The sequence below is a fragment of the Agelaius phoeniceus genome, chromosome 4, assembly GCF_051311805.1.
Source record: "Agelaius phoeniceus isolate bAgePho1 chromosome 4, bAgePho1.hap1, whole genome shotgun sequence".
In the NCBI taxonomy this organism is placed as follows: domain Eukaryota; kingdom Metazoa; phylum Chordata; class Aves; order Passeriformes; family Icteridae; genus Agelaius; species Agelaius phoeniceus.
Window position 1 is genome coordinate 9,040,882 of NC_135268.1, and position 20,627 is coordinate 9,061,508.

At 39.5% G+C, this 20,627-nt stretch overlaps 1 protein-coding gene across 6 annotated transcripts in view; it reads right to left on the bottom strand.

The window, feature by feature from the left end:
- SLC7A11 (solute carrier family 7 member 11) overlaps window positions 1-20,627 on the bottom strand; it is a 69,067-nt gene that overhangs the window by 34,245 nt on the left and 14,195 nt on the right. For all 6 annotated transcript variants that reach the window (XM_077176778.1, XM_077176776.1, XM_077176781.1 and 3 more), the window contains 3 exons: window positions 12,883-13,008; window positions 10,724-10,823; window positions 7,522-7,566 (listed from right to left, as the gene is read on the bottom strand). In XM_077176778.1, coding sequence (XP_077032893.1) covers window positions 7,522-7,566; window positions 10,724-10,823; window positions 12,883-13,008 — 271 coding nt within the window. The remainder of the gene's footprint in view (window positions 1-7,521; window positions 7,567-10,723; window positions 10,824-12,882; window positions 13,009-20,627) is intronic.

The following is a 20,627-nucleotide window of genomic DNA, read 5'->3' on the forward strand; positions in this document are numbered from 1 at the left end:
ACACTATTTTATCACTTACAGAGGGCAAAAAAAAAAAGGTTGAAATTGTTGTTGAATTCACCAGGTTTGGACACCTCATCTGAGATGCCTCCCAGATAACTGAAAGAATTTAAGCAGACTGCAATGCTGTTCAACACAGTCAAATTTAGAAAGTATAAAACTTCTATTAAAGAGACATAAAAATAGCTGGGGGGAGGCTAATTAGAACATCCTCATTCTACGATGAAGAATAAGTATTCAAGTGCAAAAAATCTACCAAGACACGAATAATATATAGAGGAAAAAATGCAAATGCTTACTTAACTGACCTGGTTTTCCCTTTAAGGTAATCTGATGGATTCACATGAGCAAATGGGCTTTACAAAATACTGGAAAGATTAGCATTTGTCTCTTTTCGTTATCTTCAGGTCAAATATCACAATGTAATCCTATAACTTCTGCACTGAATATTTGGCACTGTAGCTTGACATGAAGAAAATGAATTGGAATCAAATGTATCTCTTAGGAATAAGCAGAATATAATGATACAAGAAAGATTTCAAAGTCCAAGCAGATAAACCTTTTAAGTGTCTAAGAGTACCGATATTAATACTCCTCTTCAGAGTAAATCTTGTCATTAAATTATAAAATAACACCAAAAAATGTAAGAAGCAGAGAGGCAGAAATATCAAAGGTTTGCATCCTCTCAATTAACACTGAAAAGATTTTTTACTCTTTTGCTTACTGGGAATCTGATCCCTAATCAGTGGCTAGATTGACAATGAGCAACAGTGCAATTCAAGATTCTGACTGACTTTGGCAGGGGGCTGCATTTTAATGAGAAGTGACAAAAATCAGACTGCCACAAATAACAGGAGAGCTGGAAGAGTTGTAACATCTCAGCCACCATTCCCCTCCCATCAATCTGCATCTCTATAATTCTCAGACAGATTGAAGAAAACACCCCTAATATTTTATTTCTCTCACTCAGTCCTCATAGATGCGAAGTTGACTCTATAATTAGAATGAATGGGCAGCACACATTAGCTAGACATGACATTCACATTATTTAAAAACAGTATAAAAATAGATTTTATCAAACATTTTGGTATCCTGATTTTATAAAATGTCTGATGATATCAAGCTCTGGTGGCTTGCTATACAGCTACTGTTCCTTGGTGTTTTAGAAAAGAAGGAATAAATGAAGTGAGAAGATCATGGAAAAATCTAATAGACAAACTGACTGATCTCAGACCCCAAGGTCATAGCAAAGCAATTCATTTCTTGGTTTTTCAACAGCACAAGACATGATTTATCAATCTGAGACCATACTTATAAACACCATACATCTCAATAAGACGTTCTTTGCACTGTGTAATTTTTTTAAACAATGATAGATTGCCTGGGCTGGACCAAAGTTATTTTACAAACAAAAATGAAATATTTGCAAATGAAATGGTTCAGTGAGGCAGGGGAGGGGGGGTGGGGGTGAAGGAGAGAAATGGAAAAAAAAAAAAAGAAGAGATAGAGAGACAAAAAAAGAAAGGATTATGCCAAATAGCAGCTGTACTTAACTGCAGCTGCAAAGTAATCTATGCTGTAAAATGTTTTCAGAATCCACATCCTCTGAAATTCTATTATTTTTGTCCACTAAATGAAAAATATTTCCTAAGTTCAACAACACCAACAAAAACCTACAGTGCCAAAGAAATAAAATTATTTAGTAAAACAAGAGCCATAAATTAACATTTCTCTCAAGTTGCCCACTTGATGACAGACAGCCTTGAAGTCAGTAAGGAATTTGAGTCTAAGTTTCCCTCCCCTTAAAGTGAAACAATATTTTCTCTCTCTTCCAACACAAGCCTAATCTTCACAACTTGAAGCATTCAGGCCAATCATCTACTCATAGTGAGGATAGAGAACAATTTTCTTAAAGTGGGATTCACTTTGGCCAGCATCTGACATAACCTGGCTCTGACTTTGACAGGGCTCTGAAAGTGTTGCTGTGATGTGAAAACACTTCTGTGTTAATCTTCTCATCTGGAGGCTGCCAAAATTCTTGATGAACTATAGCACTGATCCTGCACTGCTCAGCCTAAGAGGGAAGAGGGAAGTGCTCTTCAGGCATGAGCTGCTTTCAGGGTCTTGATTGAAAAAACTCAGCCTGTTTCTTGAGAGTACATGGTGGGTGTGACCATGTTCACAGGGGTCTGAAGATGAGGGAAGAGATGAGGATCTGAGTCCATGTTTCAGAAGCTTGATTTATTATTTTATGATATATACTACATCAAAACTATACTAAAAGAATAGAAGAAAGGATTTCATCAGAAGGCTAGCTAAGAATAGAATAGCAAAAAATGATAACAAAGGCTTGTGGCTCAGAGAGTCCGAGCCAGCTGACTGTGATTGGTCATTAATTAGAAACAACCACATGAGACCAATCACAGATCCACCTGTTACATTCCACAGCAGCAGATAACCGTTGTTTACATTTTGTTCCTGAGGCCTCTCAGCTTCTCAGGAGGAAAAATCCTAAGGAAAGGATTTTTCATAAAAGATGTCAGTGACGAGAGTGTGCTCAAGAATACGGATGAGATCAAAGACTATGTACAAGAAATGAGTCTGGAAGTTCATGCATGATTTCTACTCCTAAAAATTTTCTGCTCCAGACAACATGGCTCCTGTCAATTTTCAGGTGACAAACTCCCTCAGAGACCTGGCTGTTCCTTCATTACCCTATTATTTAACAGTAAGACCTCAGTTTGAGACTGATCCTTATAGTGTAAGAAATCAAAAAGATCAAAGCTGCAGGTGATATGGCTGCACAGGTTTGTTTTGGTGAAGTTCTGCTTCAAGGATTATTTAGGTATTTTATTTGAAACAACAATTGCTATTGACCCAGCCTGCACATGCAAAGCATAATTTTCAAAAAAAGGAAAAGAATATTCTTGATACTAAAACTATTTCAGGCTATTTTTTAAAATTATATATTAAGGCTGCAACCACAGCTCCTTCTAAAATAAACATTAACTTTGTGTTTCTTCGGGTGCTACTAATAGCTGCATGAGAGAAGGAGAGAAGCATTTGAACAAAGAGGAATAAAGAAAGGAGTTCAGGCTTAAAAGTGAGACATCAAAAGGTGGTTTAGCGAGAGACAGAAACAGCTACTTTTACATCTTATAATAATTGGGGTTATAATAATGTCCTTACACAAAAGAAGGAACAGGGGCATTTCCAAAGTGAGAATTCAACACTACTTCCAAAACTCTGTTCAAAAAGTAATGACAATCACTTTGAGATTTTTTTTAAGTCTTTCTGTTCTCCCTTCTGCACTGTAAAGGGTGCTTGCTTCCGCTTTGCTCATTCCCACTGTCTCTGTTTCTGCCCTCCCTCTCTAGGGTTTTGTATTGCTTCAGCATCCCAGTGTTTCAGACCCAGAGTATTTATCCTACTTATAGACCTAAGTGTGGAATTTATTGCACCTGGGTAGGCAGCTGCACCTCTAAAGATTCCCACAGCCTCAAAAGCCCTTCCTGCCTCTACAAACAGCTGCTTGGAGCACAAAGGGGACTGGGCAAGGTCACAAGCATCCCCCTTTCCCTGCCTCTCTCCTGCATTCCCAACAACACATGCCATATTCCAAAAGGTCTCCCTGGTGCCATACACCACAGAAAGGAATGCAATCCCTATCTGGGAAACTTAAAGTCTAATAGCAGATGCTTCCACCTTCCAACACATCTCAGGATATATTCTAGGGCCCACCTCCACACAATGTTTTGAGTTGGAAGAGACCTTAAAGATCATCTTGTTCCAATCTTGTTGCCATAGGTGGGGACACCTTCCACTGGACCAGGCTGCTCAAAGCCCCATCCCCACTCTCTGCTAGAGCATTCCTGCCATCCCTCTGCTGTAAACCTGGCACATCCCCTTGGTACATTCACTGGGGGTTTGCAGCCTGCTGGTTCACATGGGGATGGAGCTGATTATTCACCTCAGCTACTTCCAAAGCTGTTGCGCATCTGGAAATGCACAACTGTGACTGATTCTCAGGCAAACATTTACTTTGACAGCTGCAGGGCAGAAGACCTCACTGTGCTCACCTCCTTTGCTGTAAGTAATTTGCATCCATCTTAACCATTAGAAAACATTACAAATTGCACATCTGGATGTGCTACAAGCTCTAAGTGGTTCAAGCCTGTACTTTCCTCTTCCTTTTTAAAATCAGCAACATCATACCAACAGAAGTACCATACAGTAGAATCACAGAATAGTTTGGGTTGGGAGGGACCTTGAAGTTGTAGCTCCAAGCCCCCTGCCCATGGGCAGGGATACCTTCCACTAGACCAGGTTTCTCAGTGCAAGCTTTAACATAAGGCTCACACAAGAATGAAAGACAGCATTTTAGGTTAAAAAAAAAAAAAAAAAAAGCAGTAAAGCAGTTTAGTCTTAATAAATGCCTACAACAGCAGAATAATCAGTGGCTCATCTAACATTTGCATTGGGTTTAGTGGGAGCTGAGACAGTTGCCAGTGAGATTAATCCACACTATTCTCTTGCCCGGTAGCTTTGGGAACAATGGTGAAACAGCCCTTGTTCAGGATATCTTTCCAACAGGGCCATTCACAGGTGACAACCAAATTAAAAATATGTTCCAAATGTTTCATTGAATTGCTTATTTCAGCTCAAGGGAGTCCAGAATCCCCCCTTACAGGTGGTACAGAGGTCTCTGTCAGCACAGACAGTAACAACGCATTTGCCCCACCATCACCTGCCACTTATTTAGCAATTTTTAATATCCCACTCTCTTCTAGTCTATATTATACCTTAACATGGAGATTGTAAAAACTGGGAATCTCATCCTCTCAAAGTGCAGCCTCAAAAGGAAGAGTGATGAAGGGAAGTTTTAAGAGCCTTGTGATAACATTGCACATGTAATACTGAGGTGTTTTTTTTTCCAGTGCCATCCTGGAATACACTCAACCAGCCACATTACGTGGTTTGCCCTCCGGTCCCACATCCTCACTAGCAGCACACATAACTTCAGCAGCTCTCCAAAGATAACCTAGAGTACAGAGAAGTTCTCCTGAGATGGGAAAAGACAGTCTTCTACCCTCACATCCTAGCTGCAATGGAAAAAAATCATCAGAATTGAACCAGCACCACTTCTCTTTGCTGAGATATATCATGCTTCAAGGGGTGCTTAGCTTTTAAAAGAGAGAGGAGCTATGCTTTTCTGTCCTATGCAGCAGAGAGCAAACTGTTCAAAAATAGGCTCTCCTCTGACTTCAGTCACAAAAAACTTAATAGATATAAAAATAGCTATAATGAAAATTACCAAGAATTCCAGTCAAAAGAACCACAGACACAGAAGTTGTTTGAAAAGTCACAAAGGGTGTAGACATCTGCACATTTAAAAAGATCACATGGTATTGGTGGTAACCACATGATAATTTACAAATTATATTGATTCTAGCTGCATTTAATCATATCACCAAGACTCTGGCTCCTAACCTATCTCCCCAGAATTTCCTGAAGAGCTAGATGTCCTGGACCAGAATCCCTTCACAGCTACATTTAGTTTCACATTTAAAATCAGTCTGTGACACAACAATTTTTCAAAAGTAAAAAAAAAATCTGTAGGTTGTCTTTTGGTTTTAGTGTCTGTCTCTCATGATTTTATAACGAGAACAGATCCTTGGTAGTTAAACCCTAGATCATCCAGCTTGAGTTCATTTGTGTCCCAAGCCTGGGAATCTTTAGCCAGCTGCTCTTTGTGACGGTGTTCACAGGGGTTTTTGGTTGAGGGAAGAGACAAGGATCTGACTCCATGTTTCAAAAGGCTTGATTTATTATTTTATGATATATATTACATTAAAACTATACTAAAAGAATAGAAGAAAGGATTTCATCAGAAGGCTAGCTAAGAATAGAATAGCAAAAAATGATAACAAAGGCTTGTGGCTTGGACTCTCTGAGCCAGCTGACTGTGATTGGTCATTAATTAGAAACAACCACATGAGACCAATCACAGATCCACCTGTTGCATTCCACAGTGGCAGATAATCACTGTTTACATTTTGTTCCTGAGGCCTCTCAGCTTCTCAGGAGGAAAAATCCTAAGGAAAGGATTTTTCATAAAAGATGTCTGCGACAGCTCTCCACTGATACAAATGCCTTAAAAGCACAGAAGCCTTCAGGTTTGAAAAGAACTGTAAGACCACTGAGTCTAACCATGAAACCAGCACTGCCAAGTCCACCACTAAACCATGTCCCCAAGTGCCACATCTACACATTTTAAATACATTCAGAGTCATGTTTACTAAACCACAGCTCTTAAAATGGCATTTTATCAGAACTGAAGATTACTAGTGAAAAACCTATTTGTACATAGGTATCTGTCATAATGATTACTCACAAATAATAATGCAGTATTTTCTACCTGGTCTCAGATTTCGGTCACAGAATCCTCACTCTACATATCTAGATCACATCAAAGAGTCTGCTAAAACACAACACGTCTCAAAGTCACTGAAACGATGGAAATCTGCCAGTGTTTCTACCAGCCTCATGTTTTATCATCCATTTTCTTATAATTTCAGGCCTCTGAAATAGCACCAGGTTTGGTTCAGACTTCGAAGAAACCAACAAAAATCTTCTGGATGCTCCCAGTCAATGGCTTGGGGTTTTCTTTCCCTACATGTCTCAGATTCATATTATCTGAGTGTACAGTGCTGGGGGTCCATTTAAAACAGTAAGCAATTTGGTACCCAGCGAGCTATCTTATTTTAAAAATCTAAGAAAATTTAGCCATTAATTTCTTTGTCAAGTAAATAGTTTCTTTTCCTCAAAGAAAACAAATTGGAAAGGCACATTTTCTTTAACTTTTAGAAAAAGTTAGTAGCCTTTTATTACTGTCCCCATGTACCAAAATACATCTACCAAAACAGATGGGACAAATCAAATTCTCCCTAACAGGACAACGTTCCATGTTTTCCAGGCAGGTGATGTGGGAGTATTCAGCTCTGATTGGAAAGAGGCTCCAACCCATATCCCCTGTTCAGTTTAATTAGATTGGATGCTTTGTGACATGTATTCAAGATCCTGCATTTCTGAGACATCCAGAGCAAGTAGAACTAAGTATTTCATTAATATTTAAACATAGCAAAACTGACAAATATTGCAGCAGATAAGTTTCTTGGGCAAGATTTCCCTGACAGGATATCAGTATCTTCCACTGAAAGGAGCCGCTGATGATTACTTGTATCCTGAGGGGGAGAACCAGAGCCCTAGAGATAGATCTACTTAATCCTGGAATGCACTAAACCAGCCACTCTTTCAGTGCAGATAAAAGCAGAATACATAATAAGGTCACAACAGACCAAAAATAGCAAATTTTCAAACAGTTGTAATTCAAATAGATACCAAATCTGCTGGAAGGCAAGGAACTTGACCAGCATACAGAACTTTGAAGATCACTACTTTTACAACATTTGAAATTTCATGACCATTTCTCAAAAGTCAGGCAAAACATTAAGTACATACTTTTCAGGGTTTTCCACTTCTTCGGTGACAAAATTCAGGTAAAACCTAGAAAATAGTTATAAAATGTATTATAAGATTTATTGCTATATTTTTATTCTGTATTTCTTTCACTAAGAATCAAGAAAATTATTTTAGTTAAGCACTGCTGTTAATTACAGTAGGCTTTGCAGGCCCATGATTGGATTAAGAAGAGAGGGATATTTAACCTTCCCTTATCCTCACACTTAGGAAGGGAATTCTCAGAAAAGACAGCAAAGCAGGAAAAGAAAAAGACAGCGACTATGTACAGTCAGTATGTAATTAATTTTTTCCCCCCTGCATACTACACAGTTAATGGTTTACCGTAATTCCATACACACACACACACATATGCGCACTTCAAGCTTTATATTCCATTTGTGCTTGCTGCCTTTTACAGCTTCAGGTTAGATTGGCAAAAAGTCTCATCAGAGTACTCAGCGAGGGCTCCTTAACAATACAAATAACTGAAGCCCCTCCTAAACCAAGAGCTTTCACACCAGTTTGTTGTACAGAATCTAAAACACAGGCTGCTAGCTCTGCATGCTCTTGCACAACCCCCAGTACAGGTTGCACTCTGATCACATTCCAGCAGCATTCAAGGGAGAGCTCTGTATGGGATTCATAGGAGCTGCTCACCAGGCACAGCCCTGCATGCAAAGCAGCCATAAGCCTCAAGGTCACTGAACCCTCTGTTCTACATTTATTAGCACTCAGTCTGTGCCTGCCTGGAACACAATGGTGTCTGGCTCAGAGACAGGCCCAAAGTCATCAAACAGAGCAGTCAATACGGCACCTATGCTGGTCTTCTGATCTTGTGCAGAAAGACAAATGAAAGGGACCAGTGCTGAGCCAGCACTGCTGCTGTGAATAAACCACTGGTAACCAAGCTGTCAGGAAGTCTGGGAACTTTGCCCCATCACAAGTCTTGGAGCAGAACTGGGTTAGCAGAACAAGTTAACCCTGGCTCGTGGCTTTTTAAAAATAGTGATTTTGTGACTGCACAAGAAATTCTTTGTCACCTTATGGAAAAACATCAATACTTGTTTTTAAACTTTCTAGTGCATAGAGCACAGAAGAAGATTTAGGTTAGATATATGGAGGAAAGTCTTTCCAGTGAGGGTGCTGGAGCACTGGAACTGGTTGCCCAAGGAAGCTGTGGATGTCCCATCCCTGGAAGTTTTCAAGGTCAGGTTGCATGGGGCTTTTAGCATCCTGGTCTAGTGGGAAGTATCCCTATCCTTGGCAGGGGGATTGGAACAAAATTATCTTTAAGGTCCCTTTCAACCCAAACCATTCTGTGATAGTCCAGTCCTTTCATTGATGCAAAGGCATGTTTCCTCACATTCTTTTTTCCACTTTTTTAGCCAATATTTTACATGCCCCATAGTCAAAACTTGCTCTTGGCAGGATGAACCCACACACAGAAGAGATACTGCTTTTCTTTTCTTCAAAGCTGTATCTTTAAAAGTTAACAGTTAAAATTTAACAGTCTTGTGAGCTATGCATAAAATTCTGCCTGCATCCCAGGACACATCACCAACACTTCTAACACTCCTTCATATTCAGCTAATTGCATTGATTTAGCCCCATGAAACTGATAGTGCAAGGATATTGCCACTCCACTTAATGGTCTGCTCCTCTGTGATGAGGTGATGAATTTTAGTTGATAACAAAGGAAAACAGACAGCAGGGAAGAACCACTAGCCAAATTAGGTCTTTTTCCTGCTAATTTCTTTTATAAGTAGCAAATAAAGACCTTGAAATAAAAGTCAGAAGGTGTAAAGGGGAAAAAAAGGTCATTTTTATTGCAAGGCTTTGAACTGTTAAGTGAAAAATGGGAAAGAAGCAACAGAATACCAGTATTTTTGATGAAGCATTTTGCAGGAAAGAAATTCTGAATAATAATAACGAGCTTTTTAAATTGCTTTCATACAAAAACTTAGGTTAATATTTAAAAAGTGAGAAACCATCACATGCATGGATATGAGAGACAGAGTCAGTTACAGAGAGAGGGGGAAGAAAGTAGAGATTTTCCACATAATCAATTCCATTTCTTTGAGGCTTCAAAATGCCAGGCTCTTTTCTTACATATCTATCTCAGATACAGGCTTTGGATTTCTTGGATTTCTCTTGGGTTTCTTCCCCTGCTGCCATTTAGTATATAAAGTTCTGTTCATACTTCAGTGTGCACATTTATAATGCTCCTGCAACCGGGGAATTACAGATGGGCAGAGAACTCCAATGCCCGGCCCACTGTCCTTTCATATTAAATAAATAAACCCCTTATCTTGCAGCCCTCGCCTTTTTGTGCAAGGTAAAGGACTTGGCTGCCTCTGAGGCTACGGAGAGCAAAGGGAAGACCTGCAGACAAAGCTATCTCAAAATAAGCCCACTCTGTGCGCTGTAGTCTGCTTCCTTCCCCCCAGGCTGCTTCTGCTAAAGCCTTTTGGCACTGCACAATGCAGAGCCCTGAGGAGCATGAATAAATTGTAAAGGCAGATTCTAGAAGGGGCAGCACCTTTCAAACCAGCTGCTGTGTACTTTGGAGGGAAAAGAGAGAAAGGACTTGAAAGATCTAAGCAGGATACCATTAAGGTAGATTCTCATACCTTTGCTCACAGTCAATCACACCTGACTTTTGTGGAAGCCAGCTGCACTTCTTTTAAGTATGGTCCAAATCTCTTAGACCAAGAAGTGTAAAAATCTAAAGATTTTTATTCTGTTTTGTGGCCCATACCAATCTCATTGTTTCTTACTTGTAAAATACTGCTCTTACAAAGCAAGGCTAAGGGCCATTTTGTAACAGAATCATGGATTTGATTTTTATATAATTACTGACTTCTTCAAAAAAAATTAAAGCTTCATTTGTACTTTTATCCTGTTATTAAAATATTTAATGAAAAAAATGAAGAATATTCCATTCTTGTGGTGTGATTATTGTGGTGGTCAGTACATGCTTATATATTATACACTGAAAAAGGAAAATCTTTCCCTTGCAGAGCTGCTTGCACAATCACAACTGAGCATATGGAACAGTGGTGACAAATACCCTAGCTGTATGATGTAGCTTGGCAAAAGATGTAGAATGTGCTACTTATTGCTTCATATAAATAAATAGCTTTGTTAAAGCACATTAGTGGGTTTTTTTCAGGACAAATACGTATAAGTTTCATCCACTTACCAGCCTGAATAGGCATACATTCCTGAATAGAAAGCAAGTGGTAATCCCATAACACTGGCATCATTCCCTGCAAAGGCATTTCTAAAGTGCTGTGTTTCTCCTGCAAAATCAACAACAAAAAATGTTGAAAAATAAGCTCTTTGGTCATAACTAGTTTAAAAAAAAAAAAAAATATATATATATATATATATAACACAGCATGGAACATTTAATCACCCAACAGTTCACTGACATGAAGTTCTGCCCCTTGACCTTAAATTCTTACCCAACCCTCACAGCCATAATCTGCCAGCAATTGTAAAAGGCTTTGTGGAATCTATATTCATGTAATAGGAGAATTTGACCTATTAGTTTATTTCAAAGCATGCTGAACTTGATGACACTCACTGCTCTGTCATTTCCAGCAGTGACTTACACCAACATGAAAGAGCAGAATGAGCTCAGTAGTTTTTGATGTGGAAAATTTACTTGTTCAACATTTTAATCAGAAGGAACTTTGCTGGCATTTCATTCAGAAGAAACATTTATAAGATAAATAAACCCAAAATCCTAGAAATTTCTACCATTGAAAAATGAGTTTAGTAACCCCCTACCATGATAATCAATCCTGTATTAATAGTACATCGAGTAAGAATTATCTATATATCTATAAATGCAAATATGCAACACTTTTGTTATGCTATCATTCATTTACAAAGTGCTTTATGGTTTGTAAAATGTCCCTACCATATCCCAAATTTCCTGAGAAGCAATGATCCTCCACAAATATGGAGCAGGAAGAAACTTAATTAATTCAGATTTAAATTAGCAATGAGTCAAATCCTCTATCCTTTGCTCTGGTTTTACTAAGCCCTCAGTCAAAATCGCCATTGAAGCAGAGGCTTTTTGGTTTAGGGAGAAACTGTGGCCAGAAGAAGGTCCCAGTGGAGAATCAGGGACACTTAGCTGAGCTACTTCAGGGCAACAACCCCCAAGGTTTGACCTGCTCCAAAGGTCTAGAAAAAGTGGGGTGGATGGGAACAGAGAGAAATTTTGCACATTTCATATGTCATGTGCGAGAGGCAACGACATTGCAAGTGCCAGAAAGAAAGTGAAAAACAACAAAAATAGTGAATCAGCGGAGTGCTACACAGCAAAACTTTTATTTCAGAGTCTATATTAACCACAGAGAGCCTCCTGTCCCTGTGAAACTGAGCTCACTGCACAGACTAACACTGTGCTCTTCACTTGGGTGGGACATAGCCCAAAACTGTGACAGTTTTTGTTGGATAAAATCTGCCACCAATACACTCAAGAGGGCTCCCTGCTCTGCCGCTGTGTGCTGCATTGCTGCTGGTACTCTCTGTAGTTGTAGGGAAGGTGACCCGGGGTTTGTCACCATCTCACACCTGCTGCTCAGAGGGCTGGAATGGGAAAGTCTCTACAGGTAGCTGAGCACCTGTCAGTGCATGTAGTGACAGGACAAGGGGAAATAGCTATAAACTGACAGAGGGCATGTTTAGATTACATGTTAGGAAAAAATCTGCCTCGTGACACTGATGAGGCACTGGAACAGATTGTCCAGAGAAGCAGCCCAGGATGCTCTGAAAGTGTTCAAGGCTTCGGATGGGCCTTTGAAAAACATGGCCTGGTGGAAGACATCTCTGCCATGGCAGAGGGTTTGAACTAGGTGATCTTTAAGGTCCTTTCCAACCCAAACCCCCATGTGATTTTGTGGTTCTGTGAATTGGGAGCCCTCTCTAGCACCACACACACATGTACCATGACTAGGGACTAGCACAGCCAGAGCAGCCATCCTGCCTGGGCTAGGCATGTGCTCTGGGGAGGTGCATGTGCATCTACCTGCCTTTAAATCCCACCCTGCCCCTTTCACAAAGTTCAGGCCAAGGACAGATTCCAGAGAAGAGCAGTCCATTTGCTCCTTGGAAAAGCAAGTCTGATTGGAATAGTCTCATTGGCATGCTGAAGGAAATACCATTTCATCCCAGCGTAGTTCCACTTCTTATCAATGACATGACAGTACAGAGCCTCGGTTAAGCAAGCACAGACTAATTAAGAGATTTTGCTGCTATAAGCATTATGTGGTGGAGGCAAGTGGGGAAAGACTGCTGAGGGTAAAGATAAAAGCTCTTTTAAAGCATTTACTTTTCATTTCATACCTTTAATTAGCTGGATAACTCCAGGGACTATAATTATCAGAATTGCTACAAGCTTACAAAAGGTAAGGAACATCTGAATGCGGGCACTCCAGCTGACACTTGTGCTATTCAGGACCATCACCAGTGCTGGGAGGGGGAAAAAGAAAAGTCAGAAAGAAATAATTGTCACAAAATTCTTTGCCAGCAGAGGGTCACACAAACAACAGATCCTGATACATTAAAGGAAATACACCCTGATAACCCTCTCCAGCTCTTGTCCTCCCTCTTCTCCCATCCCCTTTGAGGTACCGCACCAAAGGCTTGAGCTGAGCCCTTGTCCCTCACCCACTGCACTGACCATCCATCTGTCCCTTCTCTGCCTGACATCCTCCACATCAAATTGCAGCTTCATTGACCCAGAATTGTCAGCTGCTGGTAGACAACTGGCTGCCAGGACACTTCTTCAGATGAAAGAAATTAATTGCCCAACTCTTGTCACTCCAGATTTCTTTATCAGTGCTGCTTTGAGTAGAGATTTGTATTTTTCATAAACAATAACAATTAATAACCATATTGAACTTTCTCACCCTCATTTAGGCCACACATAAATTTGTAACTGCTTGACTTCTGGTCCTCTTTTCCATGTTCTCCCCACTTTTTGCTGTACCACCAGAGATGCAGGAGGGCCAGAGTGCAAGTACTGTGCCCACACTTGCTGGTAATCAGTGAAGAAACAGAGACCTTTTACTTCTTGAAAACAAAGCCCAGGTCTGCAGCTCACCAGCATGTGGAGAGATCAGTGAGAAGGATATTTACATCCTGCCTGGTCAGCTTGCATCTCCTTCTGGGTCAGGGACAGCATCCTCTAGCATTTCCTACAGCACTGACTGACAGGAGGAGAGCAGGTCTTGTCATTTTAGTGCCACTTAATCTAGTTTACTTAAACAGAAGGAATTTAGATATTAAAAATAAAAATTTCCATAAAGAATGGAAGATAGGAGCCATTTTACTAGATAAAAAATCTCTTTCCCCTGCTGCTCCAGGTAAACATGGTGAAGCATGTGCCTCTCTTTCTTGCCATCATATGGAGCTAATGAAGTAGCTCCTCATCTCAATCCTCCTGTAATTCAAGCTCTCTCAAGAGCAGCAGTTTGTGTAAATCATCAGCCACATCACACATCTCAAGACACAAAAAGCACAATTTGCTAGTTTGTAGGAGCTAGCACTGTAAATCTGTCATGGCACAGGCTTTCTGGAAAAAAACCCCACTGATTTATCTCAAGTCTTTTATACAGTTTCTCTTCACCAGCGAGGTTAAAAAATATTTAAAAATCTTCTCATTTCAACTGAAAGTAGTTTGAGTTTAATGGAACCGGGGAAAAGTTCTGTAATCTGGATCCCAATGTATTTTTCATATATTTTTAATAAAATAAAAATTACAGGGGAAAAAAAAAAGTATTTCTCTAGAATTTTTATTTGGGAGATACGGTTCCACTCTCCAATGAGCAATTTACAAGTCAATATATATTCACAACACCACCTAACACAATTTTTTCACCAGAAAAGGATCTTGGAGATCAAAATATTTACTCAGTTTTGTATCTCACCATATTTCAGAGCTGAAGTGTTCTGAAGTCACAAAAAAATTGCTTGGACTTCTGCAATATTTCACTTGAGACCCAAATATGCAATGTTTTACTTGAGACTGTCTTGAGAGACCCAAACACTTTTTTCTCTTTTTTTCTTTTTTTTTTTTTTTTTGCTTATTACTTCCTTGTATACCTATATTTGACAGGCAACAGAAAATCCCAGGGCCTGATTCATTACTCTGTTGTTCCAATATTACACTGACATATCTTGACTCATTTAAATTTTGAAAGATCCCTTTAGGTTGCTGACTAATATTAGTGCTCTTTGAGTTTCCCCTTCTTTCCCTGAGGCCTGATTACCAACAAGACTAACAACTGTTATTTAAGCAAAATATATTTAAAATATTCATTTGACCAAAAGTGCTTAAGTTAGAAAAATCTGGTGCCATAGTCAAGCACTAGCTTATTTTAGTTTTCCTAGAAGACTCAGGATACAATACTTTTCTTCTGTAGAAGGTGAAACCCAGGCATGGACCAGAGCACAAGAAAATGCCAAGGAGGAGTTTTTTGTGTAAGAGAATCTGCAATTTGATACCCAGTTTGCTCAGAGTTCAAGTTGACTGCAGCAATCAGTCTGTCAGCCTTACACAGGTCAGAGTAGGTAACATGAGTGGGGAGAGCTTCTCCAGGTTTTCTGATGCACTGGTTTCACCTTCCTGATATGCATATGAGAAGGTTACTAGATGGTATGGCCTCAAACACTTCAGGAATGGGTCAGCCACAACTTCTCTGGACAACCTGTGCCAGTGTTGTCCAGAGAAGTGTCTTACCAGACACATCAGAAAAATTTCTTCCATATATCTAATCTAAACCAGCCCTTTTCCAGTATGAAGCCATTTCCCCTCATCCTGTTGCCTTGGTTTAAGCCCAAATGGAAATTAAACCTGGCAGCAGCTTGCTCAATTCCCACCATTCTCCCTGCATCCACCACTGGAATGAGGAGGAGAATCAAAGTAAAACTGGTGGGTTGAGATAAGAACAGTTTAATAATTGAAAACAAAGTAAAATACAGAAATGATATAAAGGAAATAATAATAATAATAATAATAATAATAATAATAATAATAATAATAATAATAATAATAATAACAAAAAGAAAAAAAAAAGCAAGTGCTGCCCAATACAATTGCTCACCACCCACTCAGAGCCAGAACCCCCATTCCCAAACCTAGATCAGATGCCTTTTCATTTAAATCCTCCCAGTTTATATACCAGGCATGATGCTCTGTGGTGTGGAATATCCTTTTGGTAATCACCTGTCCTGGCTATGCTCCCTCCCAGTTTCTTTTGTGAACCTCCTCACTGGCAGAACATGGAGGCAGGGAAAATTGTCCTTGACTATGGGTAAACTGGACTTAGCAAAAAACCAAAACATCAGTGTGTTACTAACACCATTCTCATTCCAAATCCAAAACACAGCCCTGTAATAGCTACTGAGAAGACATTAACACTTACCTGGCTGAAACCAGGACACTTATCACTGTGTCCTTATTTGTAAATAAGTCCCTTGTAAAAAATCCCTTGATAAAAATGTCCTTTGGTAGTCCTTCACAAGAGTAAGTGCAGAGCTGGAGGACTGCAATAGTAGTAATTCAGGCTGCAGAGCTGAGACTTAAATGCTTACAAATGCTTAGAAAATTTGAGGCCATTTTATTTTTTTTAATTTTATTTTATTGCACTTATTAGGCTGTAGGAGTTTACAGTCCTCTTTATCATATAATACTACATAATATAAATGCATTATTGTTTATTGTAGACTAATAATAATAATAATAGTAGTAATATTTAAAAAAAATATTCAGTGTTAAGGGTTCTGTGTGCATGACACTTGTCTAGAAATATGGGGCTTACACCAGTACCATGTGCCAGCACCGTGGTACTGATTGTGTGAGCAACTGGGTAGTGAAAGGCAATGGGGAAGTGGAATCATGAAGAAAGCTGCTAAAAAGCAAAAAAAGATGATGACAGCTGTGCCAGGGCTCAGGAAGGACATTATATTCTGGGACTATGGCCATTAGTCAACACCTCTCTTCAGAATAGGGCCTATTGGAGATATTTAGAGAAGCTGATTGCAGACACTTTGATAAGGGATCACAGCAAATATCAGAAGGACCAATTTCTCAGAAAAGGGGAAGTGAAAGGAGGACTCAGGTCTAACTTTTGTAACTAAAAGACAGGCATTGAGTGTGGCTGCAATCTCAATGAAGAGACAGTTAGCTCCAGAGGATGAATAACAATACCTCTGTGAGATGCCTACCCCAGATGAGATAGTTTACCTTCAGGAGGTTCCTCTTTCCTCTTTCTCCACTGTATGGGGAGCACAGGAGATTAACTAAACTAAACACCTTGCTAAGATGAATCCTAACCAAGCGTAGTGTGGAGGGAGAACAAAATGGGTACATGAACAATCAAACACAATGGAAACACCAAGCATGTTTTTCACAATCTCTTCCCTTCCACAGACACAGCTATAGACAGATAACAAAATCTAATGGGAGAAGCAGCAGTGAGCATTACATCCTGGCCTACTTTTCAGAATATATGTACCATTGCCTCAGCAGGAGACCAAGAGAACTGCTCTCCCATAACTTGTCAGACTTTTAGGGTCAAGGCATTCAAAAAATGCCAAAAAATACCCTCAATTTGCAGACCCTAATGAGCCAATTAAAAGTCACAGGAAGCACAAGAGCACCTATCAGAGCATATCTGCAAATGCATATCAGAGCAGATCCCTGCAAGCCAAGAGATATTTTAATGTAAACTGTTTGTCTGAAGACTGTCAGCAGTAGAGAGTGGCATCTGCAATATCTGCCATGATGAGGGGAAAAAAAAGGCATCTAATTATAGACTCACCTAGACTCACCTAGACACCAATAAAACTTGGGACTGGAGCATTTGCCAGCAAGCACTGATAGACCTACAGCTAACCACAGTTTTCAAGCATAACTTTAGCTCTAACAGCCAAAGTTTGGGGTATTTGAGTTTGCTAGCAGACTTCTCAAAAGAAAAAAAATAAAAGAGGGGAAATTATATATTATTGCAGTGTAAAATGCCCAAAATACACATATGAATTAGTGCAAGAACTCATGTGAGTTGGTAGAGTTAGTAAGTGGTTTTCAGTCTCACAGTTTTTAAGGGCTGAAACCTGTTTATCTGCTTTCTGACATGGAGGCCATGTGAAAAGTTTGGAAAAGGCTCAGTTCTATTCAGGCTACATACTGATAGAAGAGTTTGATACCTTTGCACAGCCCAATTTATCCCTTCCTGTTACCATTATATTTAAGTTTACCATTAGGAAAAGAATTTATAAAACAAAGCAATATATGAATATAGGGCCTTTTTTGCAATGATAGGCATCGTGACAGGATGTTGCTTCATGTCAAGAAACAACAAATATGGAGGAGTTTATCAACTTTCACTTCAAGAGGTAAATGAGTTTTAAACTCTTTCTCTTAAAAAGACTACCTTCAGCATCAGAACAAATGTTGACAACATCCCTTTGCTTTGTGTCCTGGAGCTATTTTGACCTGCTGGAACAAAGCAGGGAGTTAGAAGGGCTAATCTCCTTGCATTTTCTTCAGCTGTCCTTCCCTGTGCAGGAACCCATCCAGCTTCTCTCTCCTCTAGCTGGCCATTTATTTTCATAAAATTGTAGCAATTAGATCCTGTCTCTGGAAGAGTTCAAGGTCAGGTTGGATGGGGCTTTGAGCAACCTGATCTAGTAGAAAATATCCCTTCCCATGACAGGGTGATCTTAAACATCCTTTCCAACCAAAACCATTCTATGAGTCTATGAAATGTATAGTGTAATAAAAATCTTTGAGACATCTGCTCCTCTTTCACATACAGTTAATTAACTGAGTTGAGAAAAAGTTCATGGCAGACTGACAAATTGAGATCTGCATATCCAGTATTTGATCTAGGTTTTTCTCCTTGTGAAGACTTGCTTAAGAAACACCAAGTGAATTTAAGTGATTTATAAGTTTGAAAAGAACAGGAAGGTTTTGCTCAGAGGTTCAGAAAGCTGTGGCATCTGAATAGAGACTCCACACCAGCATCCTTCTCTCTACAGAGACATTGAAATGTTTGGACATTTTAGTTGGTTGGTCGTGGTAAAAAGAGAAAAACCATAATAAAGGCAACTAAAAATGAAAGCAGCATATTGTGGAACAGAAAATTTGTTTTTACAGATTGTTCAAGATTGCTCTGAACAGGTGATTTTGAGGGGAATTTTGTGCCCAGCATATGTCTTTTTCCAATAAATAATAAAGCCAGGACAAGGGGTTTTTTAAATGTCACCATGACCTGTAGTTGCATTTTAACTTTCATCTGATTTACCTCTCCTTTGCACTGTCTTTCCTTTTTCACCGAAGAGGCACAGAGGTGGGGAGCAGAATGGCTCTAGCCCCTCTATAAGAAATATTTTTTGGCAGCTGGTAGAGAAGCAATAGTATTTGCTACTCCCCAGCATAATCCTGGTTGCATCCACCTCAGTCAACCTTTTGATAATAGGCTTCAGATGCATCAGTAGAGATACAGGTGGGCAGAAAAACAAAAAGGAAAGAGAAAAGCTGTATTGTGACAAGGACAGAAAAAACTGGGCTACATTGCCAGTGAGGGTTTAAAAAACTCCCATGACGGAGATTTTAAGGCCAGTTTTGACAAACATCTGTAAGAAATTGTTTAGATAACACTGATTGTGTTTGGGATCAGAGGATCACCTGAAGATTTTTCAAAATTTCTCCCTCTCCTTTCTAGTACAATGAGAAATGACAAGGTAAAACTTTCAGCCGAGGACAGAGTTCAGTGGTGCATGCCACTGCCTTTCCCCATGCAATAACGACATATACACAATCTGTGCTCTCTCATCAGGCAAGGAAGGAAAAGGGAGCAGGCATGGGTAAGAAAAAGGCATGTCATTTCACTTTCTGATTAACTTAAAATTTGAAGTGGAAACAAACACTACTTTTTCCACCATTATATTGGATTCCAAGATCTCCAGAGCTCCAAAGTGTCTGTTCAGCTCAGCACCTTAATCTTACCTGTCACTCTGCCTACATGCCCAATACCAAACATTTGTAGCAATTACCACCACAGCATGATTCTTACCACACAAGGATAACATTCAGACACTCTGGGATCCTTGAGGTTAATTGCAGCAGAAGTTCTAAGAACTACTACAAAGGAAACTCCATTGCAGAACATACTGCAAATAATGAAGCCCCAGTCTGGCATATCATTGTTTTTCTCAGCATCATCCCATTCACCACTACAAGTTTTCTACTAGAATCCCTTCTTTCAGTGAAATGCCAGTTCACCCTAACTGTGCTGTACAGACCCACTCTGAACCGGAGCATCTGACCTCCCCTCTCTCTTTAGGCTGTGATTATTTCAGCCTGACTCCACCTCCCCTGCAATGCTACTTATTTGTTCAATTATTTTGCCAAGCCCAGGCCTATTATACAGATTTTCACTTAAATTAAAAGTAATAAAAACATATTTCAAATTGTCCACCTATTGTGCTTGAATCACATGCAATTAACAAAACGCCTTGATGGAGTCCTCACTTAATATTCCTTTTGTCTCAGTGACCTTAATGTTACTGAACATCTGTTTCACTCCTATCTTGCACTGAAATGTTTTAGACAGATGTAGCTGAAAAAAGTCATTGACTTCAAAATTCAAACCCCTAATTCAATTATTCCTATGAAACCTATAGTTTGTGCATAATTAAGTTAGAAAGGAATGCAGTCACATACTGATTTTTTAACACTCCCAGCAGAAAGGAAATCTTACAGACAAAGCTCCCACAAAAAGCCACAGTAACCTGGAGACTGGAAATTTAAATGTCAATTGAACTCCTTGCCCCGAAGAAAAAAGTCATCTGAACCTATTATTGTGCAAAACTGAAGGGGTCTCCTGTGGGCCTTTGATCATTTTGCATGTCTTAATTCCTTTTTCCAGTCTTTTTGTTTCTGATATGTGCACTGAGCAAATTTAAAGGAACAACCTGTTACTAATTACTCAGGTCTACTCTGCACTCCCTCCCAGTACAGCTGAATTCCAATGTGTGCCCACAAGGAGCATTCTCACCTGTGACCAGGCAGACCTGGAAAC